The following is a 24,410-nucleotide window of genomic DNA, read 5'->3' as shown; positions in this document are numbered from 1 at the left end:
CACTAATTTCACACTTTACAAAGCACCAAAACGTGGACGTATCCGAAAGGAAACAGTCCCATAATTTCATCACGTGGATTCATTGGAAATTCTGGCAGTTCCCCTGGCGTCTCTCCATGTTCATGATATTATGTTTTGCCCACTGGTAATAATATAATAAGTATAGTTCACTAAAGCGCAGCTCTGTAAGAAGCACCACGGAAAAAGACGGACATTTTTAAGAAAAAAGCCAGACATCCAGTTTTATAAATCATACTTAAAATATAATTTTGTTATGTGAAAATGGCATTAAAATAATTTCAAATGGTAAAGATATTTACATCATTCTATTCAATGACAAGAACACAATCCAATATTTACAATATACAGAACTTAGTCCCATCTCGGCCTGGAAACAGCGAGAGGAGACAACCCCTTTAGGCATTTACGTGAGGACCTGCCTCTTCAATAGTCCAGGTTAGAGTATCTTTTAAAGGGTAGTTTCATTCCAGGCTTTACGGATTCTGCTCCATGGTGCTCCAAGGACTGCGGCACTTATGAAAAAGAAGACCAGGATCAATCCTTTAGCCAGGGTCAGATGTTGTGGCTCTCCTAAAAATCAGACATATGTAATCAATGAACAGTTTTTAATCAGAAGCACAAGTACTAGAGGACCGAGCACATGAGGAGCCGATCTACAGACAGTGATACCCTATCACTTATTATGGTGGGAGAACGTCTTTAGATCACTTGAAGCAGTCATAGCATAAACATTTGGAACATGAAGGCTTATTTTACAGAAACCACCTGTTGGAGCTTCACATGAAAAGGTTTGAACCTGATGGACCTGTGTCTGTTTTCGATCTCCTTGTATCTTCCTCCACTCCTGACATTTCTGACCTGCTATCTCCGATCCTCACCGGACCTCCTTCTTTGTTCTCATGTGCATCCCCCATACGCGCAGTTCATTCATTTGGAAGTGGAAGCACTGATCTTCCCACGCCTAATATAAGCAGCTTTTACCTTCACCTACAGTGTCTTTCATCTCTCCCTTATAGATTGTAAGCTCTCAGGGGCAGGGTCTCTCCCACTTTGTACCAGTCTGATAATAGTTTCATGCTTATTGTACTTGTGTATTTATATTATATATATATATCCCCCTCTTCCGTGTTTCAAATAAATAATAATAATAATGACCTATGTAACTATGTGACATTGTATGTGTACACCCAAAATTAGTGGAGACAACACTGCTCTTTTCAAAGTTTTGGTCACAAATCTGAATTAGTGTAGTTGTATATGTTGTTTGCATTATTGTAGATATTGTATTACGCCTCTTACCTGTGTAATACTTAGTCAGTGGATAAGCAAGCTGCTGCCAGCACACGTCATTCTTCTCACAGTCATATTCTGTATTCGTCATTTGAAATCTAGATGTATAAGGGATTAGATCATTACTAGAGGTGGATAATGGAATGGATTTTATAATATATATATATATACATACATACATACATACACACACATATACATATATACATACATACACACACACATATATATATATACATACATACACACACACATATACATACATATATACATACATACATACATACACACACACACACACAAATCAGCGATAACATTAAGGGTACGACCAGACGGTGTGGCTGAATGCACACAGTCTCGCTCTGTCCATCCACAGCAGTCCATGTACGCACAGTTTTGAAGTTAAGATGGACAGCCATCAGCTGCGAGGGCGGCAGTGTTGTGTGCATTGAGCCAAAACCGCTGACATGTAATGTGAATAACACTGATATACACATTATGTAATGACAATGGCAGCTGTCAAAGCGTGGGGTATATTAGTCATCAAGTGTTCCATTAGTGAAATGTGTTAAAAGTAGTAAAAAATGTGCAAGCGTAAGAATCTGGCCAACTTTGACCACGGTCATTTTTGGCTACATGAATGGGTCACAGAAAGTCTTGTGAGGTGTTCCCGATATGCAGTGGTTGATATCTACCAAAAGTGGTCCTGGGAAGGACAACCAGTATACCGGCAACAGGTTAATGGGGAGCAAAGGTTTGCCCATTCGGTCCATTGCTAAAGGCGCCTACAACAGGCATACGAGCATCAGAACTGAACCATGGAACAATGGAAGAAGGTGGCCTGGTCTGATGAATTCCTTTTTCTTTTACATTATATGGACAGCTGGATGCACTATGGAAAAGTCAAGTGATGTTCTCCTGGGAAATCTTGGGCCCTGGCATTTAGCTGGATGTTACTCTGAAAACTGCCATCTATCTAAACATTGTTGCAGGCCAAGGACAACATTTCATGGCACTGCTGTAACCAATGGCAGTGGCCTCTTGTAGCAGAATAATTTGTTCTGGAAGACTGCAAAAACTATTCAGAAAAGTTTTCAGGAGCAAGACAAATTTTTTTTTGTTTTACTGTGGGATAAGCCATACTTTCTAATGGCACCATTTAGTACTTCATATGATGTAGCAGGACAATAGAAAACAATTCCAAATGAGGTGAAAAAAAAAAACAAAAAAACACAATTCCAAGTTTCTTTCATCGTTCACTGCACGGTAAATATCCCACGTTATCTTTATTCTGCAGGTCACTGCTATTACAGAGATTCCAACTTGATATATGCACACAACACTGCAGCCCTCGCAGTTGATGGGCCCTGCCGATCAGTGTGGGAGGGAGAGTGGCGACAGGGAAAAGGTGGATGTGAACCTGTGCAAACAGGGTCTAGGCCAGCCCCTGGTGCTTCGTGGGTCAGTACAATTATACCAAAAGATGATGCCAAATTTATATATAATTTTTAGGTTTTAATATTTTTGCACTATAAAAACCCCATTTGTTTTTGTGTGACTATATTCTGAGAATCATAACTTTTTATTTTTCCATCAATGGAGCTGGAGAGTTGTCATTTTCATTGGTAGCATTTTCGGGACCTTTAAGCCCCTTCCTAACGCAGCAATTTCACTTTTTTTCATTTTCGCTCTCTGCCTTCCCGGAGCCATAACTTTTTATTTTTCCGTTCACATAGCCATATGAGGGCTTATTTTTTGCAGGACAAGTTGTACTTTCTAATGCCACCATTTAATATTGCATACATTGTAGTGGGAAGCATCTTTAAAGACCTGACATCCGCCGTACATGTACGACAGATGTCGGAAAGGGGTTTTCTGAAATTTTGATACTGATGACCTATGCTCCGTATCTGATCGGTGGGGGTCCGACACCTGTGACCCCGCTGATCAGCTGTTTGAGAAGGCACTGGCGCTCCTCTGAGTGCCGTAGCCTTCTGCAGCTTTCCCTAGGTCAGTGATGACACGTTCATCGATCATGTGGCTTAGGAGAAGCTTAGCCCCATAGAAGTGAATGGGGCTGAGCTGTAATACCAAGCATAGCCACTATACAATGTACATCGCTGTGATGGTAAGAACGGAGAAGGCCGCGGCACTCACAGGAGCACCGGTGCCTGCTGATCGGCAGGGGTCCTAGGTGTTTGACCCCAACTGATCAGACACGGATGACTTATCCTTAGGATAGGTCATCAGTATCAAAATCTCAGAAAGCCCCTTTAAGAAAGGACGCTACTAATTATGTGGACTTACTTTGTAACATAATAAACCATTTTCACTGGGAAGTTTTTTGTATTTTTTTCTTTAAATATTTTTAAACATGTGCAAGCTAGCAATTGCTAAGACACTTTACTGCGCAAGACGTTTGATTGCAAAACATTGGATCCAGCCCATCGGCTCGAATAAACAAGAATGGGTGGGGGCCGTCAACGCTTTGGTTGGGTTGGAAAGGGGTATATACAAAAAGAGAGGGGCTATCAAGAAATTTAGGAAACAGTGGGAGTGCTGGGTTACACAATCTGGTCTGGCTTTACAAGATATGATGAGGCTCTGGGTGCGAGACAGTATGTCAATGCTGGGCCCGATTTAGGGTTACATAGGTAGATTGATGTCAACTATAGTTATACCGACCAACACGGAGGACACTGCACGGAGGGAGTGGGGGGGGATTAGTTCTTTTGTCTGTTCCTTGTGCCAAGTTGGTGCGCATACACAGCAGGATTAATTTCAAAATAAAATAAATAAAAACAAGAAATAAGTGCATAAGCTTACAGCCATGCTTTCTTAGGCAAGCAGGTGGATTTCACCATCTACTATGTAAAATGAAACTAATGTTTTATTGCACGTTGTAGTGCTTATAATTTATTGTACCTCGATGTATGTATTTTTGCTGTATGCTTACAGTTGCTCTGTCAATAAAAATTATCTGATTTAAAAAAAATATATATATTTTTAAACATTATGTTTTACTTTTTTTAGGCCCTCTATAACCGACTTGATCAGTGATATAATACATTCCAATACATTTGCAATGGAGTTACAGAGCATCTAAGGGGTTCAACTTCAATTCTGGCAGTTATCTCTGATCCCTGCGGAAGAGGGGCTATGGAATACAACCCTGCTCCTGCCGCCGAGATCACCATGGTGAAAATACGGTGCAGGAACTATCGCCCAACAGTGATATACCTATTTGTCATAGGTCATGAAACATAGTTTATGGGTAAATACATTGTAAAGGCAATATGTAATTCATTAAATCAAGTGAAGATGAAATGTTTGCAAGTGATTAACCCAGTTCCATTATTGCGGTACCTTGTGATGCTTGAAGGCACTTGGGCTGGTACTCTGATGAACTGCACAGAGGCGGTCAGTGGAAGTGACAGGTTACAGGTAGGCACACAATTTACATTAACCGTTGAAAAACTGAAAAAGAAATATATGAAATTCCAACATTGTGTCAAAATGACCTATTACTGAATAATAAGGGGCTGTCCTGCTATAAACACTTATCCCCTAGCTGTAAAATAGGCGATAAGTTCCTGGTCAGCAGCGGGGCCCATGCCAATCACAAAAACAGGCGCCCTTTGTTCCCCCTTTTGAATGAAGGGGTGGTCACGCATACGCGTTGAAGCTCCATTGAACTCTATGAGACTAGCCAAGTACAAGTGCTCACTATCGTTGGCAGTGATGTAGCAGCAGCAAGCAGCATACTATGCTAAATTCAAATGGGGAAAACATAGCGCCCCCATTCTCATGATCTGTAGGGAACCCACCTGGGGGGGCATACCCTGTGGATATAGTATAAGTGTTTGTGAACGGCCCTTTCATTTTGCATAATTTCCAACAGATGGACTCTGAATCTGCATCCTACAGATGCAACAAAAACTTGGTGACGGGTCTTTTAAACTATGACAGAAATAAACGTGACAAACTGAAGCGGTTTACTGACTTGCACAAAAAGCTGGCCAAGGGAGGAAAATGTGATAAAACAATAAGGCTGGGACTACACAGCAGCTTTGGCCGCAACGCGATCACAGCGTAGCGCTGAAGTTAACAGGATCGCAAGTGTCCACAACTATGACCCTGCAGTGGTCATGTGGATATAAGGTCAAGCCACCCATGTAGCCATGTAAACAGATTTGCACGGAGAACCACAGTGGCAGACTGGCAGGTAAGTAATGCATCCCTTATGGTTTTATCACATTTCATCTTCTTGTGCAACTCAGAAAACTCCTTTAAAAAGGCAAAAACTATGTATGAACATCTTGACATGTTTTGTTACGACTATAACGCCTTACAAGCACATTTAATAGTAGAAGCTCTAGTGGGAAGCTTCCACCTATGTATGAAGGATAAAAGTGTAAAAATAAGTGAAAAATCAGGCATGAACAACAATATACTATGGATACTGACCCAAATTTAGCCGCCAGGATCTCTTCTTGGGGAATGCCCTCAACAGCGCCCGTTACTGCTGTTAAGATCTGAATGTTGAGGTTTGATGGTACCTTTAAACACATTACATTTTCTATGCTGCAGTTCTCTGTACATGTTGTGTTGGGGTCTTCATCTATGAGAAACCACACCAAATTAAAGTTTTTTTCAAGATTTATGTAAAAAAAAGCACAAGTTATGTATAAGTTATGCAACTTTCCCATATGATGTCCCAGATTTCCTAACCCTTTAGATGGTGTAAGCTTCAACAGGCTGTCCAGACCTGCACCAGATTGATCACAGTGGCTCAAGCTGCTGGATCATAAATCCGGTGCAGGGATAGACAATATGGTATGGGCTTATACCAATTACTGGTTGGCTTAATGTGAAACTGCATTTTATGCCAGAATGTTGAATATTAGGCCCACTCCTTTCCTACAAAGCCCATTCTTTCAAGCAAGTCAGAACAAAAGTGTAGAAACCAAAATTTCGTCAATTCAAGACACTAGATTCTAGGCACAGACACATTAGTAAATATGGACCACTGTGTGTTAAAATTCATCAACATGTAGGAGATTTTTTTAGTCCTGTCTAATATTTAGACATTGTAAACTTAGCCTAGACAGTCTAAAGATCTTTAAGCACTTTTGTCAAACCTTACACCAGCTAATATATATATATATATATATATATATATATATACACACACATACATAAATGTTGTTGTGCTATGGCGCATCTTAATACACACCCTTTTACTGGTAAGCCATGCCCCCTTCACATTAAACCACACCCCTTATCGAGTTAGACAAGAAACAAATAGTAACTGTGATGCAAATTTTTTAAGTCAGTGTCCTTGTGCAAATTTAGGGGCATTTATCGAGCTATTCGTTTCATATTTGAGAATTTTGAGTTTCTCAAAATTTTTCTAAAGTGCTGAGAAAAAGGTTGGGCTTAGCATGAGGGGGCGGAGCATACAGAGACCCGCCAGGTACAGGTATACTAGAACTTCCGCGAAATAATATCCAAAAGAAGGAGAGCAATATTGGCCTCATAAACACATAAAAAATATAAAATTACTCCAAAAATACACTAATGTGGGACACGAGTTAGAAAGAACTATAAAAAAAAAACTCACATTTTATTAATAGTCATATTAAAAAGTACGTAGTGAGATCGAGCCAGTCTGACCATTAAGGGTTTTGATTGGCAGCAGAGGTCATGCAGGCGCTTGCTTGATGGTCCTATGGGGACTTGAACAGCGGCAGGACTGTGAACGTTCAAGTCTTTTTTTTTGTGTTCAGGGGCATAAGTCCGTAGCACAGGGATTGTCGGCTCTGAGGCCGCTTCAAAAAATACAACTCCTCCTGCATAAAACAAGCCTTCATACAACTATGTCAATGGAAAAATAAAAAGATACAGCTTATGAAATGCAAAGATGAAAAACAAAACAATCTCTGGCTGCATCCTTAAACAATGTACTGAGGCTGAACACTACACTATGACTTGTCACAATCCAGAACCAGTACCGTATTTTTCCAAAAGCGCAGGGAAAATGGCAGTGCCTCTTATGGTGTGAATGCTAATGGCTGCTTCCATTATGGAATCGGTCAATAGTATGCAAGAGGCACGGGGAGCGGTGAGTAAAGCGCTGCGCTGGCTGTGCTCTCCGCTCCCTGGTCTTCTTCTGGCCAGCGCACTGCACGTGTCCGGACTGCGCACAGCATCGGGACGTAGTGCACATAGACTCACACTATGACAGGAAGTAAAAGAAAGTTTTCCACCAATTTTTTGTATGTTTTACTTAACTTTCATCTTCACAGCTACTTAGTTGCTGCGGTACTTAATCACTTACATATGATTGATACCCATTCGCTTGGATCACTGACATTTGAGTTTCCTCTGATGGCTATGCGACTGACAGAAAACAGTGAATTCTGAAACCAGGAAAGTACATTTCCCCTGCAAAACAGAAGATAATGAAATACAGTATTGTTATTATTACAAGTACAGAAAACCAACAACATCATTTGGATAAAGGGCATTATTATTAATATTATTATTATTCCATTAATTTTAAAACACTATTTATTCCAGGGCACTGTACATATTAAAAAAGAGGTTTAAGCACACAAGTCCAAAAAAGATGAACGGAGTGACAGACTGATAGAGAGTGGTCCCTGCCACGAGGGCTTACTATCTACAAGGGAAGGAGACAGTAGGCGAGTCACTTTTAATATTTAGAATTTCATTTGCTGGATAATGGGTAGCCATTGAACAGAGTTTCAAGTGGAGATTTTAATGGGGTATTCTGGTTAGAAACACTAACACTGCCCAAACCCCTGAAGACGCCAAGTGTTTGGCGAAACATGTCGGGGGGCAGATAGTGTGTTTTAGCCAGTTCATGCATAGCTAGGAAAGTGATCTGATAAGAATATAAAGAGAGAGAGTGCACCTCATGAGGGCGACTGCTGTTGAAAGTAGCGCACTGTGCCAATAACAGAGCGCAGCAACTTAGTACTGGGGCACCGCAATAATAGGCAGGAGAGCCTTAACAGCTAATGGTCATAAGCGCCCTCTAGTGGAATCACTCAGTAAACAGAATCACTGGCACTATTGATATATATCTAGCATGCATAGCTGATTATTTTAATAGTAGTGTTCGAAACATTTTAAGGACAAGCAATAAATGTTAAATTTTAGACTTAGTAACACGTGTCAATCAGGGACATCTATGGTCCTAATGACCAATTGTAAATAAATTGTTGTATAGTCCCAACACATGTTAGGGAGAGATATGTAAAGGTGGCTGTCTCATGTAGACACTTTGTCGGTCCTCTTCATCAGAACCATGAACCTGCGCTTTGACAGCCGTATCTATCTTAAAAGGGAATCTCTCACCTATTTTGAGCATATAAAACTGTTAACATAGCAATGTTCAATAAAGTACCTTCATTCCAGCATGTGTCCTCTTTCTTTTATTAAACTTTTCATTTAGATGAAAAAGCGATTTTTCTGATATGCTAATTAAGCCTCAAGGTGCCCAGAGGGGTGTTATTACTCTGCTCTAGTGCCCAGTAACGCCCCACTGCAGTGCCCAGCCCACCTTTCTTCCAAGCCCAGCACGCCTCCTAAGAAATAAATGTACTCCCACATCCTTGCCGAACTGCGCCGCCCCCTCCACTACGTCATGTAATTTATTCACCCCACCATCCTTGCGTCCTCCTTTCTTGGCCTCCGAAATCCCACGCAGCCGCAGTATCGCTGAGTGCCTGCACCTGTACGATACTCCTGGTCCTGAGGGCAACAGCCTCAATAGTGTCACTCGGCATGCGCCGAGCCCAGTGACATAATCAGAGCGCTGTTGCCTCAGGACCCAGGAGTATCGTACAGGCGCAGGCAGTCAGCGATACTGCGGCTGCGCGGGATTTCGGAGGCCAAGAAAGGAGGACGCAATCCTTTAACTGCCTCCTGAGCTGTAATAGGTAAATAGCTGTAGAAGAAAAGACACGCCTCCTGAGCTGTAATAGGTAAAGAGCTGCAGCAGAAAAGACACGCCTCCTGAGCTGTAATAGGTAAAGAGCTGCAGCAGAAAAGACACGCCTCCTGAGCTGTAATAGGTAAAGAGCTGCAGCAGAAAAGACACGCCTCCTGAGCTGCAGATCTCTGGATCCATGCGAGATACAGGGCTGGTTCTAGCTTTGTTAAAAATAGGTTGTCATGTACTGTATGATGTCCGATTTCCATTTTTTACATTATTCATGGGATAACCCCTTCTACCACAGGCCATTTTTTGCAAATCTGACATGTGTCACTTTATGTGGTAATAGCTTTGGAACACTTTTATTTATCCAAGCCATTCTGAGATTGTTTTCTCGTGACACATTGTACTTCATGATATTCATAAATTTGAGTCAATATATTTCACCTTTATTTATGAAAAAAATTCAAAATTTACCCAAAAATTTGAAACATTCACGATTTTCAAAAATTCTATTTCTCTGCTTTTAACCGCTTCACGTCCGCCCATAGGATATAAACGTCCTATGGGTGGACGTCTATTTCTGAAAGCACGTTTTAGAACGTCCTTTCAGAAATAGCAGCTGCTAATCGTGCAGCTGCTGATCGGGTTGCCCGCTGTCAGTGACAGCAGGGCAACCCTGAGAGGAGGCAGGGACAGTGCCCAGGTGTCCCTGCCTTCCGGATCGCTGCAGACCTGTTCCGGCCCGGCGGTCATGTGACCGCCGTGACCGGAGTGTGCAGGAGCTGTGTGAGGTCCCTCAGAGACCTGAATCAGCCCTGCTCTGAGGCTGTACAGCGCTGGATTGCTGCTGTACAGCCTCTCTAGGGGTGCATTTGTCCTGTAACTGGGGCTACTATGTCAGCCCCAGTTACAGGAGAAATCAACAGTGAAAAAAAAAAAGAAAAAGTGAAGCAAATGTCCCCCAGAGGTCTTGTATGACCTTATGGGGGACGAAAAGTGTAAAATAAAATAAAAAAAATAAAGGGTTGAAAAAATAAAATAAAATAAAGTTTCACATGTAAAAAAAAAAAAAAAGTTCCCAAGTAAGGATTAAAAAAAAAAAAATTTAAAAATAGAAAAAATAAAATAGACATATTTGGTATTGCCGCGTCCGTAAAAACCAGCTCTATAAAAATATCACATGACCTAACCCCTCGGGTGAACACCGTAAAAAAAAAAAAAAAAAAAAAAAACTGTGTCAAAACAAGCAATTTTTTGTCACCTTGCATCACAAAAGGTGCAACACCAAGTGATCAAAAATGCGTATGTCCCACAAAATGGTACCAATAAAACCGTCACCTCATCCCGCAAAAAATGAGCCCCTACATAAGAAAATCTCTCAAAAAATAAAAAAACTATAGCTCTCAGAACATGGACACATTAAAACATAATTTTTTTGTTTCAAAAATGCTATTATTGTGTAAAACTTTAATAAATGAGAAAAAGTATACATATTAGGTATCGCCACGTCCGTAACGATCTGCTCTATAAAAATGTCACTTGACTGAACCCCTCAGGTGAACGCTGTAAAAATAAATAAATAGAAACTGTGCTAAAACAACCAATTTTTTGGTCACCTTGCCCCATAAAGTGTTATAATGAATGATCAAAAAATCATATGTACCCAAAAATAGTACTAATAAAACTGGCACCTTATCCCCTAGTTTCCAAAATGGGGTCACTTCTTGGGAGTTTCTACTGTAAGGGTGCATCAGGGGGCTTCAAATGGGACATGGCATCTAAAAACCATGTGGAGTTCCTTTTCTTCTGCGCCCTGCCGTGTGCCCATATAGCAGTTTACGACCACATGTGGGGTGTTTCTGTAAACCGCAGAATCTGGGTAATAAATATTGAGTTTTGTTTGGCTGTTAACCATCGATGTGTTAAAGAAAAAAATTGCTTAAAATGGAAAATCTGCCAAAAAAGTGAAATTTAAAAATTTGATCTCCATTTTCCTTTAATTCTTGTGGAACGCCTAAAGGGTTAACAAAGTTTGTAAAATCGGTTTTGAATACCTTGAGGGGTGTAGTTTCTACAATGGGGTCATTTATGGGGGTATCCACTATGTAGGCCCCACAAAGTGACTTCAGACCTGAACTGGTCCTTATAAAGTGGGTTTTGGCAATTTTCTTATAAATTTGAAGAATTGCTTCTAAACTTCTAAGCCTTCTAACGTCCTAAAAAAATAAAATGACATTTCCAAAATGATGCCAACATAAAGTAGACATATGGGGACTGTTAAATAATAAATATTTTATGAGGTATCACTTTCTGTTTTAAAAGCAGAGAAATTGAAATTTAGAAAATTGCAAATTTTTCTAATTTTTGGGTAAATTTGGGATTTTTTCATAAATAAAGGTGAAATATTTTGACTCAAATTTATGATTATCATGAAGTACAATGTGTCACGAGAAAACAATCTCTGAATGACTTGGATAAATAAAGGCGTTCCAAAGTTATTACCACATAAAGTGAGATATGTCAGTTTTGCAAAATTTGGCCTGGTCAGGAAGGGGGCAAATGGCCCAGATGGCAAGTGGTTAAAACAGAAAGTGATACCTCATAAAATATTTATTACTTAACATTCCCCATATGTCTACTTTATATTGGCATAATTTTGTAAATGTCATTTTATTTTTTTAGAACATTAGAAGGTTTAGAATTTTAGAAGCAAATCTTAAAATTTTTAAGAAAATTTCCAAAACCCACTTTTTAACCACCTCAGCTCCCCTAGCTTAAACCCGCTTAATGACCAGACCACTTTTTACAATTCTGCACTACACTACTTTCACGGTTTATTGCTCAGTCATGCAACTTACCACCCAAATGAATTTTACCTCCTTTTCTTCTCACTAATAGAGCTTTCATTTGGTGGTATTTCATTGCTGCTGACATTTTTACTTTTTTTGTTATTAATCAAAATTTACCGAATTTTTTGCAAAAAAATGACATTTTTCACTTTCAGTTGTAAAATTTTTCAAATAAAACTACATTTCTATATACATTTTTCTCTAAATTTATTGTTCTACATGTCTTTGATAAAAAAAATGCAATAAGTGTATATTTATTGGTTTGCGCAAAAGTTATAGCGTTTACAAACTATGGTACAAAAATGTAAATTTCCACATTTTGAAGCAGCTGACTTTCTGAGCACCTGTCATGTTTCCTGAGATTCTACAATGCCCAGACAGTAGAAACACCCCACAAATGACCCCATTTCGGAAAGTAGACACCCTAAGGTATTCGCTGATGGGCATAGTGAGTTCATAGAAGTTTTTATTTTTTGTCACAAAAAAATAAAAACAAAAAACCCCCAAAAAAAACTATTTCCGCTAACTTGTGACAAAAAAAAAAAAATCTTCTATGAACTCACCATGCCCCTCAAAACTGATCTTTTTATAGCGCCGCAGCGATTTTACGGTGTTTTTGCAGTGATCAGAATTTTTTTTTATTTCTGTCACACTATAGCAGGATTTGACGCTGTTTTATTCAAAAATATGCTAATAATTCACACATGCAATGTATAATCAAAACTGGATTTCTATATAATATACAGATAGGTGTAAGGAATTCACAGTATACAAAAACGCATGTGGGGAAAAAAAACGCATCAAAACCGCATAGAAAAAACGCATGCGATTTTCTGATGTTGAAAGTGAATCCAGTGATCCAGGATTTGGCACAAGCTGATAGTATAAAAAGCGGAGTAACACAGGTGTTGCTGTACCACTGACGAAGGGAAAGAGTTCCCGAAACGCGTCTGGGCCGCACACCTGTGAAAGTGATATCTCCGCACCTTATGCATGGCCATGCAGAGAAGCTCATAACGGAAGAAATCTGAAATCCAGGACATAGAGCCGAGAATTGATCAACTACCGCTCTCCACTGTCCGGACACAGACTACGTCCGAAATCCCGCGAGATTTGAGACCAGCAATCCACAGGAGCCAGAAGCAAGACGCCGATAGCGTCCCACGCCGCTCACCTCCCGCTCACGTCTGCAGAAGCATCGACGAGCCACACCAACGGAGGTAGGAGAGTTCCATCTGTGAATCCTATGAGACGGGTATGTCATTTGACTGAGCAAAGGTGACTGTATATTATTCACTATCTGTATCTAAGGGCATTGGGATACGCCTGCTCACCAGAGTAGGAGCTGCAGGGTTCAGCTGTTCCATTACAGGACACTATTAACATTGGACTTGTGTTCACAACCCGCAGCACTACACACCTCTGAGCGTGCTCTGGACATTGAAGTGCCACAATCCAGATATACGCTATTTTTATGTTGTCTACATAAGGGACTGACACCATTATTATCCTGAACTGTGGTCATCCACCAAGTATTTTCTTGCTATTTTTTATTGCATGTTTTAATTCAGATTTTATATGTCAATTGTAGATTCAAGGTATATGTTCACGTGTTATACCATTGTGATTTAATTAAATTTTATCGAATTGCTATCTGTTTGGTCCAAGTGTTGAGTGCTCGCCCTACACCTTGATTCTTTTGCTATATACTACTAGAGGAGGGGTGATCCTCTACATTGGGCTAGTAGCACCTTTATCCAGAACCCCGTCTGGAGTGAGCCACCATTCTTGAATATCCAGACAAAACAGATTTTTACTAACTTTGTTAACCCTTTAGGTGTTCCACAAGAATTAAAGGAAAATGGAGATTAAATTTCTAAATGTAATTTTTTGGCAGATTTTCCATTTTAATCCATTTTTTCTGTAACACATCGAGGGTAAACAGCCAAACAAAACTCAATATTTATTACCCTGATTCTGCGGTTTACAGAAACACCCCACATGTGGTCGTAAACTGATGTAAGGGCACACGGCAGGGCGCAGAAGAAAAGGAGCGCCGTATGGTTTTTGAAAGGCAGATTTTGCTGGACTGGTTTTTAGATGCCATGTCCCATTTGAAGACCCCCTGATGCACCCTTACAGTAGAAACTCCCAAAAAGTTACCCCATTTTGGAAACTAGGGGATAAGGTGCCAGTTTTATTGGTACTTTTTTGGGGTACATATGATTTTTAATTGCTCTATATTAAGTTTTTTTTTGTGAGGCAAGGTAACAAAAAAATGGCTATTTTTGACACAGTTTTTATTTTTATGGTGTTTATCGGACTGGGTGGATCATGTGATATATTTATAGAGCCGTCATTACGGACGCATTGATACCTAATGTGTGTGTTTTTTCCTTTTTTTTCTATATTTTATTATAAAATCAGGGAAAAGAGGGATTTTTTATTTTTTACTTAAAACTTTATATATTTTTTTTATTAAAAACACTTTTTTTTTAAACTTTATTTCTGTCCCACTCTGGGAATTCAACTTTTGAGGGTTTGATCCCCTCTGCAATGCATACATCTGTATACAACACATCTGCCTGAGGCTGGTTCTCCTCGGCCCCCGTAGAAGGCAGGTCCCGATGCCGTGCAAGGCATTGGGCAGCCTGTGCATGGCATCGGGCTGCCTTGACACCCATCAGGTCCCTGCCATAGCAGAGCGGGGACCCGATGGGCTCCCTCACCTGCCGCATGCACCTTCAATGCTGCGGTCAACGCTGACCGCGGCATAGAATGGAGTTAATCCGCTGGCATCGGCTTTTACAGCGATGCCGGTGGATACAGCAGGGGCCCGGCTATCAGGGACTGCCGGGCCCCTGCTGTGATCGGGCGCGCACCGATCACCATGACGTAATTGTACGTCAAAATGCGGCAAGTCACTTGCCGCCATGACGTACTATTATGTCATGTGTCGAGAAGGGGTTAACTCGTAAGACAAGGACAAGTGTGTTTATGTCCCACTGTTTTAATGTAACAATACATGGTATCGGCCATTTATTTATTTAAAGCTGAACCCGGACATACCCATATTTTCACCCAGGCAGCCTCTGTTAGCATCGGAGCATTTCATGCTCCGGTGCTCTCCCTTGCCCTGCGCAGGATCGTTTAGGGCAAGGGCTTTTTTATTTACAATAACACACTGCTAGGTGGAGGCTTCTGCCCAGCAGTGTGTTCGGTGACGTAATCGGCTCTGATGGGCTGGCTTTAGCGCTGCCCTAGCCGTTATACAGGCTAGGGCAGCGCTAAAGCCCGCCCATCAGTGCCGGTGACGTCATCGGGCTCACTACTGGGCGGAACCTTCCGCCTGGAAGCCCTAAGGATAGCCCGGTACGTCACCGGATCTCCTGAAAATGCCTTTGCCCTGCGCAATTTAGTGCAGGGGAAAGGAGGGCATCAGAGCATCTTGTCAGGGGGGCTGCCTGCGTGAAAATATGGATATGTCCGGGTTCAGTGTTGAACCCGGACAACCCCTTTAATGAAAATATAACAATTCGAGATTACCTTAGCTGTGTGCAGTTCTCACTGACTACTTTGAAGAGGCACCCAGAAAATGAATTTTCTCCAAAAAGAATAGGTGTCCGAGTGATGTTCGAGCATGAGCTATCAAAAACTGAAATGGATTACATAAAAGGGATTTTAATAGCACACATTCATATGGCATCCATTAAACATGTTAATATTAAACATGTATTAAATCTGAATTAACATGTTATAGGACAATGGTACAAAACAACAACAACATTTTACCTGGTTTCCAGACATTAAGAGTGGTCTTGGTAAATGGCGCACCCCCATTAGCAGCTATTACAGGTTTTCCAGTTTGGTATCCTACACAAAAAATATATAAATGTTAGGACTTAATGCTGTGTGTAGTGAATTGTGAATGGACCAAAAACTATTGGTGATGCTGTAATGCAAAACACATGGGGGAGATTTATCTAAATGAGTGAAAGGGAAACGTGTTCTCTGAAAAATGAGAGTGGAGTTCAGAAGAAGCTGTGCTTAAAGGACATCTGTCAGCAGATTTGTACCTATGACACTGGCTGACCTGTTACATGTGCACTTGGCAGCTAAAGGCATCTGTGTTGGTCCCATCTTCATATGTTCCTGCATTGCTGAGAAAAATGATGTTTTATTTTATGCAAATGAGCCTCTAGGAGCAACGGGGGCGTTGTCATTACTCCTAGAGGCTCAGGTCTCTCTGCAACGGCTGCTCCCTCTCCACTTTGACTGACAGGGCCAGGCAGTGAAAACGTGATCATGCCTGCCTGTCAATCAAAGTGCAGAGGGTTCGGCAGGTGCAGAGGGAGCAGAGCCTCTAGGTGTAATGGCAACACCCCCGTTGCTCCTAGAGGCTCATTTGCATATATAAAAACTTGATTTTTCTCAGCGTGGTGTTGGACCATGTGATGAGCGCAGTGACGTCACCACAGGTCCTTTTCCTCACAGATGGAGACAGAAGAGATGCCGGCTGCGCGAACAAGTGGATTAAGGCGAGTTAAATTTTTTTTTATTTTTTTTTATTTTTTTTTTATTTTCATTATTTTTTTTTTAACCCCTCCAGCCCTATTGTACTATGCATTCTGTATTCAGAATGCTATTATTTTCCCCTATAACCATGTTATAAAAGGAAAATAATAATGATCGGGTCTCCATCCCGATCGTCTCCTAGCAACCGTGCGTGAAAATCGAACCGCATCCGCACTTGCTTGCGATTTTCACGCAGCCCCATTCACTTCTATGGGGCCTGTGTTGCGCGAAAAACGCACAAAATAGAACATGCTGCGATTTTCACGCAACGCACAAGTGATGCGTAAAAACCACCACTCATGTGCACAGCCCCATAGAAGTGAATGGGTCCGGATTCAGTGCGGGTGCAATGCCTTCACCTCACGCATTGCACCCGCACGGAAATCTGAAAGGGGCCTTAATATCTAGCACTAGCTTGTTGAAATTGCAAAAACAACATTTCAAGATCCATTTAATAGACATGACACCTGCCATCAGACACAGCCCCGGTGGGCCCCCTACCCTTTTTACAGCAGGCTCCAGCACTGTTTTGCACTTTGCAGCAGGTTATTACATACATGTAACTCCATTTTCCTGTGATAACAGAAAATGATCTGTATAGTGTTCTCTATAGATCATGAGGAATCCAATTTTGCAATATTGTCATATATTATTGCTTACAGAAATAGCAGGGTAATTAACAGCCATAATTATCATATTCTATGCAGAACTATTTTTTTGAATAGAATTTCCATGTGTTTCCAGGTATCACTGCCATAAATCACTACGATATTACTGAACACCCACCTCCCCCGCTCCAGGCTGTATTATATACAGCGATGGAGCAGTCGATTGTCGGGGAGGAGGCGTTCCTTCTCTGCAATCACCTGCTCGTAAGTGGAGTAGACCACTGTTATTGCATTACAATGATCTCCTCCACAGTATGGGGAGTAGCGATCGCTAATGCCATTGCTCGTCCCCATACGGACTAGTTGTTTCCCGGCAGCAGATCTTGAATAGACGGCACGATCTGCCACTGGCAAACAATGATTTTTAAGCCTGCTTACAAATCTGGATTGCCTGATAAAAGTGTTTGCTCGTTCACTGGGTAATCGGCGGCAGTATTACACTGCCAGATCAGCGTTATGAACGATCGTTACCGATGATCTGGCCGACAATTAGCCAGTGTAAGGGTCTATTCACACGTCCGCAACCGTTTTGCGATCCGCAAATTGCGGATCCGCAAAACACGGACACCGGCCATGTGCGTTCCGCATTTTGCGGACCACACATGGCCGGCACTATAATAGAAATGCCTTTTCTTGTCCGTGGCTGTGGGGATGCGGACAGCACACGGTGTGCTGTCCGCATCTTTTACGGCCCCGTTAAAAATGAATGGATCCGCAATTGCGGACCCATTTTGCGTACTTGTGAATGGACCCTAATACTGGCTCTAGTGACTGTTCTGGCAGTCTCCTGATAGGACACTATAGCCATCATTCTGAGCCTTCAGGAGACTTCTAGATCCATCACTCAGAGCAGAGGGGAGGGGTTGGGGAAGTGTCCAGTGCAGAAGGCACTGAACACAAAGGGACCACCACTATGGCACTTGTGATTACGGTGCCAGGGGCTTAAATGTTGGATTTCTTTGTTGTGCAACATGCATGTCAATCACCCCAGGTATTCTTAGGCTACTTTCACACTCGCGTTTTGTGCGGATCCGTCATGGACGGATCCGTTCAGATAATACATCCGTCTGCATCCGTTCAGAACGGATCCGTTTGTATTATCTTTAACATAGCCAAGACAGATCAGTCTTGAACCCCATTGAAAGTCAATGGAGAATGGATCAGTTTTCTATTGTGACAGTGAAAACGGATCCGTCCCCATTGACTTACATTGTGTGTCAGGACGGATCCATTTGGCTCAGATTCGTCAGACGGACACCAAAACGCTGCAAGCAGCGTTTGGGTGTCCGTCTCCAAAGCGGAATGGAGACGGAACGGAGGAAAACTGATGTATTCGGAGGGGATCCTTTTCTATTCAGAATGCAAACTGATCCGTTTTGGACCGCTTGTGAGAGCCCTGAACGGATCTTACAAACAGAAAGTAGCCTCCCACTGCTCCACTGTCACCTATATAGCAAGGTCGACACTGCTGACAGACTCCCTGTAACATCACATGCAGTCTAATCTACAAACAATGATGAGGGAAGAATACACATGGGATATTAAAGGGAATCTGTCACCAGTATTATGCTGCCATATCTAAGGGCAGCATTAATTGGTGATAGACAACCTGATCTAAACAATGGGTAAAACCCCTATTGAGCAGCTCCTGCGCCAGAGTCTGCTTGTGGGTCCTCCTTCATGAGCTCCCGGCTCTCCTCACCCGACACTGATCGCTTCCTACAGCAATCAGTGACAGGAGGCAGAGACATCCGGAGCGTGTGCCCTCTACTGAACAGACTCCAGCACTGGGCTTGGAATGGCGCTGCTCAGTAGTGATTTATTCAGCAATGCATATCGCTTAGGGTCTTTGTCACCATTCTATGCTGCCTCACATAGGATAAATGTAAACTGGTGACTGATCCCTTTTAATCATAGTCGGAAAGTCGATATCATCATGAGACCATCGTTCCTAGAAAGAAGTGGAATGACGATCTGTGCAGATGCCTCGTCTTTCTGGCTGCTGCTGCTTGAATGGCAAAACATCTTGGACATCATAAGCCGTGAAGTGGCAACTTCTTTGTACAGGTTACAAATATTTGTCTATGAATTTTTTGTAGATTTATTTTTTATTCACTATTTTTATACCTGGATTTCCAGAGAGGACCTCAGTAGTGCTGTTGCTGGTGAGAAATGTAGCTGTGAATCTTTGAGCTAGTTTTCCTGTGATAAAAATACAATATAATTACCATACTTATTTACAGAACAGTGCAAACATTCACCTGCACAACTAGGAGGAAACGGAACTGCTTGACAGCTGGCGTAGCGTTAGCGTAGGGCTGGTGTAGTTAAGTTTGTTACAAGATCAAGCGCCAAACTTATGGAGAGGCCTATGCCGCTACATATTTTGGTGCTTCCTCCGGCAGCGCAGAGGGACTTGACACCGGCGTAGAAGACACCCGTCTTAATAAATGTCCTCCTATAGGTCTTCATTCCACTCCAGTCTTTATAACACTGGCTTTGTCCACCTGGTCGTAGACTGAAGTGGTTCATACATTGAAATGTGCTTCCCCTAGAATACCAACCCAGCAATTAATGTATCCCATGAATAGGAAGGGTGCAGATTGTTCAATCCTGCTTCAACAAGAAACTGCTTTTGTACCATGAAGTACCCATTCTGATCCCCAAAACCTACTATGAAGACCTGAAGAATTATGTGCAATAAACAGAATTTAATGGGTTTGTTTTTTCCCCAGTTTATAAATGTATAACATAACAAACAATAAAATGTAATACTCCCCAATGCCCTGCCGATCCTGTACCAGTGCTGATCCTCCTGCTGGCCTCTGATTACCAGGCTCCAGCAAGGAGATGGCCTGTCCACCGATGACTGCTGCAGCCAATGACACCACTGAGGTCACCAGTGCGACTGATGATGGTCTACAGCAGCCAGGTGAAGCGAGACTGGCAAGGGATCAGGGAAGCATCAGCAAAGTAGCTGAGGGGGATTGGGGAGTATTACTCCCTTAGTTACGGTACTTTATATCATTGCATTTAGTGTTTTTGTTTCTTAAATTGTGGAGTCGTAAAACAAATTTTAATGGGTTCAATTAGTTTACCTGCAAATCACAGACAAAGTAATAAAAATAATGATACCCTGATGAGTAAGAGTGATATTGGCAGTCTCAATGGTGACTTGTATCTCCTTAATTGTATTAGCTTCCCATATAAAGATGTAGTCTGCGGACACATTCACTTCACACTGCACGATTTGTGGTAGAGCAGGTCCTACAGAGAAAAGAAGTGTTACAAAACAACCACTCGCACACGACTGTATCCGTTTTGCAGTAGGCAAAGTGCAGATCCACAAAATATGGACGTAGTCCTTGCGCCCTCCACATTTTATTTGCAGACCATTGTTTTCAAGGGGTCTGTGGTCGCATTTTGTGTTTTCTGCATCCGTATGTCCATTCCACAATAAGACAGAAGGGGGGAGATTTATCAAAGTGGTGTAAAGTAGATCTGGCTTAGTTTCCCATAGCAACCAATCAGATTCCACCTTTCATTTTTAACAGCTCGATTGGAAAATGAAAGGTGAAATCTGATCGGTTGCTATGGGCAACTAAGCCAGTTCTACTTTACACAACTTTGATAAATCTCCCCCAAGGTGTTCTATACATGTCCACAAAATATGGACCGCAGACCCATTGAAATCAATGGGTCCACAAAAATTGTCGATGCAACATGGATCGCATCTGTATTTTGCAGATCTGTGATTTGCGGACAGCAAAACAGATATGGTCATTTGCATGGGACATTTATAAGAAATTCTTTACTTAAAACAACCGCGCTAAAACTCTAATTTCTTATTCAGAGAAACGTCCTACCTGTAGGAGTGATATCCTGTGTAATGTTTTTAAGCTGTATGTTAATAGGAATTGTACCTGAAATAGATACGACAGCAAATTAACTAAGAGTGGCAAGTTCCAATGTCCATACTAGTCATTTCTGCTTCTCTGTTCTGTACACGCAACTTTTCACTATCATTATGATCATAGGCAGAATTACAATGACAATTAACACCTCTGTATAGATAAGACAGATGAATCCACCATTCACAAAAGGTGATTTCACAACTTATCAGCTCCCTCCTAAACTCAGCATAGGTCACAGAGAAGGCCTAGAAAACTCATCCACAGAAGTCAATAAGGTCCCCTCCTGACCACTGTGTCTACTGCCTATGTAGATGCTCTCAAAAGACAAGAAGTCTTAAAATTTTTTGGCATAGTGGCCAGTGATAAAATTGAAGGATCATATACAATCTTTTTAAAGATAGATCGTGACATGGAAAATAAAAATAAAATAAAAAAAAACTCTAAAAAATGTTTTAACATAAAAACTTAATTTAAATAATAGCTAATTTTCTGATGATACAGTTCCTTTAAAGGGGTTGTCCGCTTTTTACTACTGATGACCTATAGGTCATCAATATCAGATGTGCGGGGGTCCTACAGCCGGCACCCCCGCCAATCAGCTGTTTGAAGAGAAGGCAGCGCTCCTACAAGCACTGCTTTCTCAGCAATGTTTACCTTCTTGTCACAGCAATTGTAGTGGTGATCAGGTGTAATTACAAGTATGTCGTCCCCATTCACTTCTATAGGACAGCTCTGTAGTATTCGCTTGAACAGACAGTCATCCCATAGATCCCATACTTTGTAATTACACTGCTCACCACTGCAATTGCTGCGACAAGCAGGTAAACAGAGCAGAGAAGGCAGAGCTTGTACAAACGCTGCCTTCTCTTCAAACAGCTGATTGTCGGGGGTGCCGGGTGTCGGACCCCCGACAAACTAATACTGATAACCTTTCCTGAGGAGAGGTCATCAATAGTAAAAAGCGGAGAACCCCTTTAAGTTATTATGAGATATTGGGAACAATTAGAGACAACGAAAGATAGGGTCCCCTCCTTCATGAATGGCATAGCAACTGCCTCTCTTACACGCATGTGTTTTGGTGGGAGCCCAGCTAACAAACCTTATTGAAGAGGTATCAGAAGTCAAACGCTATGCACAAGGATTCATTCTTATTCTGCATAAAGTAATAAAATTAAGAACAAACCTCCGCTGCCATCCTTAACCCTCACATCACCCAAATTAAATGTCCATGCATCTGAGCACATCGTTATATCAGTGATACATGAAGCATTGAAATCTCGAAGATAAGCCACTGGTGCATATCCCACGCATGTCCCAATCGCAGATTGCTGGGGGGAGGAAAAAAGGATAGAGAGGTCACTTGTCAGAACACTGACTGACTGCGGTTTACATTCTAAACTTACCTTAGTACGGCCACGTGTGGAGAGTCCTCCGCGGGTTTACACCAGCAGAAAATGTGCAGCGCATCTGACTGTAATCCACAGTGGCAAAAAACGCATCAAATCATGAGGATTTTGCTGCCTATTGTCATTACCCCGTCTCCGTAAATGTTCCCTTTCTGATTTGTCTTCCTGCCTTAACCACTGGCAGCTCTGCTCCTTTATAACTCTATACCCTGAGTGCAGGGAAGAGAGAGAACAGGATTGCTACGCCATGTCCCTGTATACCTACTGTCAGTGCGGAGCCCCATTCTCCTCTCTGTTAGTTACTGAGTGCATGAGGGGAGAGGAGAATGGGGGTGATAGCAGTCATACTTCACATGTCAGCACTAAGCAATGGCAGTTCTGTTCTCTTTTTTTAAGGTCCCTTTACGTGGGACGACAATCTAGCAGACTGTCGGGAAGGAAGCGTTCCGCTAGCGGAGAAGACAGGGGCGTTTACATGTACTGGTCTCCTCCACAATGCCATCGCTCTTCCCCATACAGACTCGTGTTTCCCGGCAGCGGATCATGTTTACACTGCACAATCTGCCACTGGGAAACCATCTTTTGTGCTGCACTTACCCAATGAACGAGCGTTTTGCTCATTCATCGGGTAATCGGCGGTGCATTACATAGCAAGATCATCGCTAACCAGTGTTACTAGTAATGCTGGATAGTGATGATAGTTTCAATTGTCGGCCCATGTAAAGGGCTCATTACCTGCACTCAGTAACAGCGAAACCCAGGGAATAGAGATAAACCAGCAGAGTCGTCTTACAGCGAGTCAGATAGGGATGAGAAGCTAAGAGTATGTATGTTCCACATAGTCTACAACACTGGAGATGGACTCTTCCAGGCAAGAATGTTGCTAAGGAGACTCTTTACACCCTGTTTTTAGTAAAAAGAAACAGTTTTCTCTAATATAGTTTATTACAAAAATGTCTAACAACCCTGTCCCTACATGATATTAAAAAAAATTATGACAATTACACTTTAAAGGGGTTCTGCAGTTTGTTTTTAAACTGATGATCTATCCTCTGGATAGATCATCAGCATCTGATCGGCGGGGGGTCCGACACCCGGGACCCCCGCCGATCAGCTGTTTGAGAAGGCAGTAGCGCCGTGGCCTGCGGGGGTCTGACACCAGGACTTCTCATTGTTTACCGCCGGCCCAGTGACGTCACGACTAGTATCACTGGCCTGGGCGGGGCCAAGCTCCATTCAAGTGAACAGAGCTTAGCCCCGCCCAGGTCATTGATACTAGTCGTGACGTCACTGGGCCGGCGGTAAACAACGAGAAGTCCTGGTGTCAGACACCCACAGGCCACGGCGCTACTGCCTTCTCAAACAGCTGATCGGCGGGGGTCCCGGGTGTCGGACCCCCCGCCGATCAGATGCTGATGATCTATCCAGAGGATAGATCATCAGTTTAAAAACAAACTGCAGAACCCCTTTAAAGTGTAATTGTCATAATTTTTTTTAATATCATGTAGGGACAGGGTTGTTAGACATTTTTCTGGGCCTCCGGTAAACAGCGAGAAGGCCACGGCGCTACTGCAAGCGCCGCTGCCTTCTTAAACAGCTGATCGGCCGATCAGATGCTGATGATCTATCCAGAGGATAGATCATCAGTTTAAAAGAACTGCAGAACCCCTTTAAATTTGCAAAAATGCCATGAACAGTCTTGTTTACTCAATGCAAGC

General features: G+C 42.1%; 1 protein-coding gene across 1 annotated transcript in view; it reads right to left on the bottom strand.

Moving 5' to 3' along the window:
* Positions 1-249: 249 nt before the first annotated feature.
* The window catches only part of TCTN2 (tectonic family member 2), a 42,163-nt gene continuing 18,002 nt past the window's right edge, over positions 250-24,410 (bottom strand). The window contains exons 8-18 of the mRNA XM_040420231.1: positions 22,470-22,614; positions 21,239-21,295; positions 20,508-20,639; positions 19,500-19,574; positions 15,922-16,002; positions 15,676-15,784; positions 7,652-7,758; positions 5,779-5,932; positions 4,678-4,788; positions 1,321-1,409; positions 250-591 (exon numbers count right to left, since the gene is read on the bottom strand). Coding sequence (XP_040276165.1) covers positions 470-591; positions 1,321-1,409; positions 4,678-4,788; positions 5,779-5,932; positions 7,652-7,758; positions 15,676-15,784; positions 15,922-16,002; positions 19,500-19,574; positions 20,508-20,639; positions 21,239-21,295; positions 22,470-22,614 — 1,182 coding nt within the window. The 3' untranslated portion in view covers positions 250-469. The remainder of the gene's footprint in view (positions 592-1,320; positions 1,410-4,677; positions 4,789-5,778; positions 5,933-7,651; positions 7,759-15,675; positions 15,785-15,921; positions 16,003-19,499; positions 19,575-20,507; positions 20,640-21,238; positions 21,296-22,469; positions 22,615-24,410) is intronic.

This window comes from Bufo bufo, chromosome 2 (assembly GCF_905171765.1).
Source record: "Bufo bufo chromosome 2, aBufBuf1.1, whole genome shotgun sequence".
Classification (NCBI taxonomy): domain Eukaryota; kingdom Metazoa; phylum Chordata; class Amphibia; order Anura; family Bufonidae; genus Bufo; species Bufo bufo.
The sequence above is the reverse complement of the archived record's forward strand: the minus strand, read 5'-3'. Positions and strand labels throughout refer to the sequence as shown.